At 40.4% G+C, this 7,860-nt stretch overlaps 1 protein-coding gene across 1 annotated transcript; it reads left to right on the plus strand.

Annotated features, from left to right (window-relative positions):
• Positions 1-623: 623 nt before the first annotated feature.
• LOC130461525 (uncharacterized) lies at positions 624-1,198 on the plus strand. Its single transcript, XM_056829660.1, has 2 exons — positions 624-898; positions 1,070-1,198. The coding sequence occupies exons 1-2, from the start codon at positions 659-661 to the stop codon at positions 1,196-1,198; spliced, it is 369 nt and encodes a 122-aa protein (XP_056685638.1). The 5' UTR covers positions 624-658.
• The last annotated feature ends 6,662 nt before the right edge of the window (positions 1,199-7,860 follow it).

Raw genomic sequence — 7,860 nt, forward strand, 5'->3', positions numbered from 1 at the left:
AAGTCGGGTTCTGTTTATTGGTGTCATAGTAGACACAATTTCTTATCACAGAAAACTAGCAGGGTCTGCCTGGCACTGATTGTTTGTTAATTACCTGAATCCCTGATACCCTTTCAATGTCATTGCATCGTTTTGGTTGATATACTTGTTACAGTCTAGGATGAGTTAGATTTCACAAATTTCGGTTAGATGACCTGGCTCGGTAGAGCCTTCAACGCTTCCAATGTGATGGCATCAATGTGTTGTTTTATGTCTGTCAATCAAGGTTCTATATATGTTCCACATGACCACATATCACGTTTTGGCTCTTTAACAATGCACCATTTGTTCAACTTTCAGTTTAGTTTATGGGGGAAGTACAATGTTATATTTACATACCTAAATATACCAGCCATGTCTGTGTTATATGTTGTTGATGCTCGATTGACAAAACCTTTATCATTAATGAACGGACAATAGCAGTTTTCAGGTTTTGCCATTATGGTTCCCAATTATGGCCTGGCCAGTGACCATAATCTACTACTTTAGTTGGGTGGTTGCTCTGCTGTGAATTTCTTTGAGCCTAAGGTTTTCATGTTGCTGCTGAATTTGCTTATAAAGGGACTAAGTTCGAAGAAATTTTGTTCTATTACGACACATACTCTTTGATGCTTGATTTATGAATCATTTCATGACATGTTTGCAGACTGCGTGCAGGAATGTGGTTTCATTTAGTGACGGGATACCAGGAAAAAGTGCAGGTATACCGTATTTCTACTTGACAACACTTGATCCCACCGCAGCAAATGCTTTGAAGGACCAAAGATCCTCATTCACAATCAGTGAATACCCTAACGGGACTTGTGGAGAAACAGATCCTGAAAACCCTACTTATGCAAAAGTTACACTCACAGGAAAGGTGCTTTATCTTTCTCATCTGTAATAATGTATCATTGATTCATTGTAGATGTTCTGCTTCAAAACTTACCGAAAGGCCTAGTTTACACCGAGAAGAATACATGTGGACTAAAGCTATTAGAAAAATACATGTAGACTTGTAAGATTCATATTCTCCCCCTTTTTTTTCCAGTTAAAACTGGTTGATGCAGACTCCGAAGAAGCAAGATTCGCTGTACGTATATGGAATCTTCAATTCTTTAGTTTGTTAGATGGATTCTTTGATCAACAACAAGGTGACTACGGTCCAATGCCTAAGTAGTTTTACACTTCAACTATGACGTTGATGCTGCAAATGTTGTAAAATTTAAACTTTCTTTGTTGGTTTTGTTTCTTCTCAACTGTAGTATTAAATAAAGTACATCTTTGCAGGTTGAAAATGGGAAGGCGCAAGATGCTAATTTTCCTTTTTGCACAATAGAGCCAAACGTAGGAACTGTTGCTGTTCTAGACCCAAGATTGCACGTGCTTTCCGATTTAGCAAATCTCAGAAAATGAATATTGTTGGACTTGTGAAGGGGGCCAGTCATGGAGAGGTTTGACCATTTAATTTCTTTCAAAGTGTATATTTTCTTATGTTTCCTACTTTTCCATATATTGTTATTTCTATTACTGGAGCGTAGGTGCTTATTATTTATATTACTGGAGTTGGTTATATCATGAATCTAAATGGATGCATAGAGAATAATTGATTGTTTCATGTAACATTCCGAAAATCCCAACTTGCATCACTGAAATTTAGAGAAATGTGTAGTCGTTTTTTCAGTGTCTAACGTCCATGTATTTACGTGTGATGTTTATTCTTATAATCTTTTATGTTCATGCTTCCGAGATTGTGATGAACATGTACATCTGTTATGTTTCATAATGCTTAGTGTATATAGCATTTTGATGAAAGTTAGGGTCTATGGCTGGAGAGTAGCAGCTTCTTTTGTTTTACATAGTGGATTGGCACTTCATGTAAGGACCAAGGAGAGTGGGTATAATGCCAAAGTCTTCTCTTATTCTATGTAGCGTTTATTGCAATCAACAGCTCTAATACTTTAAATTTGAGAAAAACCTTCGTTGCTTTTAAAATTGCGGAGGAAGAAAAAAGGACAGGAATTGTGGGTCAAGTAAAAAGTGCTATTTTATGTTCTCAAATGAACTGACTGGTTAGGCATTGGAGTTGTTTGTTGGGATAGTTAAACAGAATGTAAATTACAAGATGAGCGGTGACTAGAGAATTAAAGCCTAAAATCTCATCCAAATCTATCATAATCTACTACTCTCTACTGCTGAACTATTCTATCACTACTGCTTGCTATTCTCTCCTTCAAAAACTTATTGCCTTTCGAACTGCAGCAGCTGCTCTTGATATGAGTTCAGCCTGTGTTGTTGTGCGCACGCACAAAAGAGGGTTGTGTGCGCTCATAGACCCTAATCTGCGCCCCTACACAGCAAATCTCTACGCACGTAGCCAAAAGGCAGGGCTTACTTCATCATTTTAGCTGATTTGTGTGCCCCCACAAGGAAGGTCTGTGCACGCGCACAGACCCGTACCTGCAGCTATGTTGCTGTCTTGTTCGTTTTTGCTTTGGTGCGTGCAATGACAGTAATTTCACTAACGATGATAGTAAATGCACAAGAAATGATAGGATAAGTTACGTAGCTGTTGTTCTTCTTGGTTGTGGCTGTTGTTGTGGTGCGCTGCTGCTGCATTGGGCTATAGGTGCTGCTGTTTTAGCTTGTGTATAGGGCCGCTGCTATCATATTTTCACTATAAAATTTGTTTTCTCTCCCAACTCTCAACTAATGAACCAAAATAGGAATTATTAACCCTTTACATGTTTAAAATACTTAGTATTAGGTTGCCAATCCTTATTTTCATCTACTTTGGTCAATTTATGCACATTTAAGGCTCCTTCGATCCTTACATGTCATATTTTGACTAAAATATCTGTTTTCGCTCCCAACTCTCAACTAATGAACCAAAATAGGAATTCTTAACCCTTTACATGTTTAAAATACTTAGTATTAGGTTGTAAATCCTCATTCTCATCTACTTTGGTCAATTTATGCACATTTAAGGCTCGTTTGATCGTCATATGTCAGATTTTAACTAAAATAATCGTTTTCGCTCCCAACTCTCAACTAATGAACCAAATTAGGAATTCTAAACACATTTCATGTTTGATTCACTTAGTATTAGGTTGCCAATCCTCATTCTCATCTACTTTGGTAAATTTATGCACATCTAAGGCTCGTTTTGGTCATTATAGGTCATATGTACCTATATCGAGCCAAATGAGCCTTAGATGTGCATAAAAAACTTAAAATAAATCTTAGTAACCTCTAACTAAGCATATAAAACATAAAAAAAGGTTTAGAAAGTGTCCTTAGGTTCATTTGTTGATATTTGGGATCGAAAATGCCATTTGGAGCCAAATATGACCTATATCGTCCGAAATGAGCCTTAGATGTGCATAAAGAACTTAAAATGAATCTTAGTAACCTCTAAATAAGCATATCAAACATAAAAAACATTTAGAAAGTTTCCTTATGTTCATTTGTTGATATTTGGGATCGAAAATGCCATTTTGGGCCAAATATGACCTATATCGAGCCAAATGAGCCTTAGATGTGCATAAAGAACTTGAAATGAATTCTTAGTAACCTCTAACTAAGCATATGAAACATAAAAAAAGTTTAGAAAATGGACTTAGGCTCATTTGTTGATATTTGGAATCGAAAATGCCATTTTTGGCCATAAATGACCTATATCGACCCAAATGACCCATAAGCGTGCATAACGAACATGAAATGAGTCTTATAAACATATAACTAATCATATGAATCATGAAAAAGATTTAGAATTTGAATATAAGTTCGTTTGTTGATAGTTGGGATCGAAAATGCCATTTGATGTGGGTAAAAATACCTCGCCTACGTGGCTCAATTGTTGCATGACATGTGGCACCTCCCGATTGGTCAGCCGCCTATTTGGCTGCCATCTAGGAGTCAGTGTATGTTGATGTATGACTGGCCTAAATGTGCCAATTACTTTTAAGGCCCATGACCCATAGGGAATGTTATGATAGTGACACATGTCATTATCTGATAAACTAGCCAATCATTTAAGATTACCCTAGGGTTTCCCCCCAAAAGGGGGAGACTATAAATATACTCAATTCCCAAGGAATTGACACACAATTCTAGATAGAGAAACATTCTACTACTTACCTTTAATGCTTTCCGTTCATTAATTACATCTTCCTAAAAACCCATTTCTTACTTAAGCATCGGAGGGAATATTCCTTCGGGAATATTCTTGTTTTGTAGGTACGACGCCGACTGGACTCGGCACTACTTGGAACCGGATACCTCCTCGTCATCATCCAAAGGAAAAACTCCCACAACATTTGGCGCCGTCTGTGGGGAGGTAAGGTAAAATGGTAGACGTCCAGCACTTCGGAGACGCGCCCATCAGTCGAAACGAAAACGACGAAACCACAATCAATGGTGATCGTCCTCCTCGAGGGAGGGACGACAGAAGCCACCAGTTTGTAGGGCAGGACGGTCGTCTTGAACCTCCTCCTGAGTCACAACCCGAGCAGGTCCAAGTGGAAGATGAGACGGGTCAACCTTCGTTTCCTCCAGGTGGCCACTTGAGCGCTGATGCCGACACAGTTATGGAAGAGAACCCAGACTTGCCGGTGTCTGCTGGGCAGCTCAAAGATATCCTGGCTGGATTCAAAGCACAGATGGACACTCTACAAGATGAGATCAAGATTATCCGTTCTTAGTCTCATGGGACGGGAATTCCTTTCTTTAATGGACTCACTCGGTGTAATGTCTGGCGGCAAGACCAAGCACGAAATGACGATCATGACAGACGCTTTGACAAAACAAGAACTTCTTTCCAGCCTATAGCTCCGCGTCGGATCCTGCCAACTTCTCGACCTGAACCTGGACCGTCCCGAAGAGTACCGATCATTCAGCTAGATAGGCCCCAAAAAACTGAGTTGTCAGATACAGGTTCCACCCCTGTCATGCAAGATTCACCCCTCGCTGCCCCTTCGCGCCGTATCACCAGGACTCATGTCAGCCGCGCGGACAGCGAGCGGCGTAGAACATCCCAGAATAGAAGGCAGGACCCAATATGCCATATTCAATAAGGGGTAGCCGGCATCATCCTCGATTACACCACCCCATTCTGTGCTGATATCATGAATGCTCCCAAGGAGCCTAAAGTAAAACCACCGGCTATTGACGCCTATGATGGTACGTCTGATCCTGATGTACACCTCTTGGCCTATCGGGATCATATGTATGTCCAGGGAACTACTGATGCAACCTGGTGCAAATACTTTCCGTCCACTCTGAAAGGGGTTGCCTCCAAATGGTTTGAGAAGTTTCCTGCGGGAACGATCAACACATATGCCGAATTGGAGATGTTATTTTCAGCAAGATTTATGGCTTACAGAGAAGAGAAAAAGACGAGCATGCACTTGGGGCGAATACAACAAGGAAAAGATGAATCTTTGTGAAGCTATGTTCGACGTTTCAATTTGGAATCAGGACAGATTCCAGAGCTACCTGTGAAGGAAATAATGCCCTTGGTCCAAGTATGCATTCTATGTTAAGTCTAATAAGTGCGGTTCAGTATTAATTAACAAGTTAATAATTCAGTGAGATCAAGTGAGCTGAATGCCTAGCTAGAGGCCGCTTCAGTTCAAGTGGAATTAATGATATTAATCCACAGCTTACTGGCATTAAATACTCCATCTATGGATATTCGGAATCGACGGATCTTGGTTTCAGTGGGAGCTGAGATCGTCACGGAAACATGGTACGTATCGGAAAATATTATCGGAAATGGAAATATTGCCGGAATCGGAAATATTGCCGGAAACGGAAATATTGTCAGAATCGGAAATATTGCCGGAATCGGAAAATAATTCCGGAAACGGAAATATTAAATATTTGTTCGAAACGGAAATTAATTCCGGAATCGGAAATATTAAATATTGTTCGTATCGGAAATGAATTCCGGAATCGGGAAATTAATCGGAAGCGTATCGTACGAATTAGCATCGGACGAGGCCTGCCAGACGAAGGCCCAGCACGAAGCCGGGCCATCGCCCAGCAAGCCAGCGCGCCACAACGCACCAGCCAAGGCTGCGCCAGGCCCACCGCAAGGCAGGCCCAACGCGCGCCAAGGCTGCGGCAGCGTGTGGGCCTCGCAGCAATGGGCTGCGAGCTCGCGGGCTGCGCGCGCGCGCATGGCGCCCCTCGTGGGCTGCTGTGCGTGCGTGTGTGTTGGTGTGCTATACGAATCCTAAAGCTATCTAGTTTCAACTAATGATTAAATTCCTAAACCTAAAAGGATGAATTAATTAAATAAGAACTCTATTAGAATTCTAGTTTAATTAATTCGTATCCTAATAGGATTACGATTCCCTTTCCATACCTCTATAAATAAAGGCCTAGGGTCATTATTTTGTATAGAGATTTCAAGTATTCAAAGTGATTTTTGAGAGCAAAAATTCAGTCATACAATTGCCTATACTAGCCGAAATTCTAAGTACCTTAAGGGCGATCCTAGTTGGTCAAGCTTAAGGCGGATCCGGACGTGCTGTGGACTATCTACGGAGGGACGACACTTGGAGTCCTAAAGACTTGTTCTTGTTCGGTTCGGGCGCAGCCAGGGAAGGCACGCAACAAAGAGTATGCATCTAAACTATCCTAAATGATTATGTGTAAATAATATGCTTTCCTGGCTTTATGGTTTTTCCGCATGATTTATGAATTGTCATATGTATCATAACCTAACAGTGGTATCACGAGCCTCTTATTATTTTCATAATCTAAATTGCATGAACATGGTTAAATATTACAAATTTGCAAGAATTAAAAGGGGTGATTAATTTTCATAATTGTTAATTAATTGCAAATTGCGTTTATTTAATTATACGTACGCAGTTTTTCGGCAGTTTCTTCATTACTCATCCAAATCGAGTGATTTTTGTGTCAATTCCGCATGTAAAAGGCATTCTAAAATTTTGAAGCCTAACTATGACTTTTCGGAGGTTTTAGTTTTTCGAATGCAAAATTTCGTAAATTTAAGATGTTAAATTAAATATTTGCGATTCTTGTTGATAAATCTTGAATTTTTTATTGACCTACTGTATATGTTTAAAAAGTTTGAATGCCTAGCCTTGTTAATTATGAAATCTAATTTGTAATTATGATTAATTTGTTGAAAATTGGAATAATTTAGAATTAATTTGATTTTCATAATTAGTTATAATTTAATTAGATACCTATGATTAAAAACCACCATAAAAATTGTAAATTTATGTTAAATTTTAAATTTTTATGACCTAGACTTGAATCCATGTTAATCGGAAATCAATTAAATAATAAATTTTCGATTTTTCGCCCTAAAATTATGAAATTAATATTATTTATTAATTTGTCATAAATTTTGAATATAAATTTTAAATTTTTATGCGATTCGCTCATATAACTTGCACGCACAAAGCAATGGACGCTACGTGTTACCCTTAAGGGGTGTTGTATAGTGCGGGCATGTGACGACGAGCAAGGGAGCTCGTCGCCCATGCGGTACGAATGCAATGAGCAAGGCCATGGTGCACGAGCACAAGGCAGCAGCCCTGACTTGTGTCGTGGGCTGTGTGCGATGGGCGAATGGGCGAGGGCGAGAGCAAGGCACGAGCAGTCGCGTGTGGGCAGCAAGCGAGCTGCGCCACAGCGCCCACTGCCTCGCGCAAGCGTGCGGAGCCTCGCGCGCAGCGAGCGCAAGCTCGCGTGCCACGAGTGCTACGCCCAGCATCGGTCGCTCGCGCGCAGCGAGCGCTATTGTGCGTGCGACAAGCGCTGCGCCCAGCGATGGCGTGCAGCGTGCTTGTTGCGACGTGC

This window comes from Spinacia oleracea, chromosome 5 (assembly GCF_020520425.1).
Source record: "Spinacia oleracea cultivar Varoflay chromosome 5, BTI_SOV_V1, whole genome shotgun sequence".
In the NCBI taxonomy this organism is placed as follows: Eukaryota; Viridiplantae; Streptophyta; class Magnoliopsida; order Caryophyllales; family Amaranthaceae; genus Spinacia; species Spinacia oleracea.

Coding starts and splice junctions, on each gene's coding strand:
- LOC130461525 (XM_056829660.1), top strand. CDS start 659: ATGAATCATTTCATGACATGTTTGCAGACTGCGTGCAGGAATGTGGTT. Junction 899..1,069: donor AAGTTACACTCACAGGAAAG/GTGCTTTATCTT, acceptor TTTTTTTTCCAG/TTAAAACTGGTTGATGCAGA.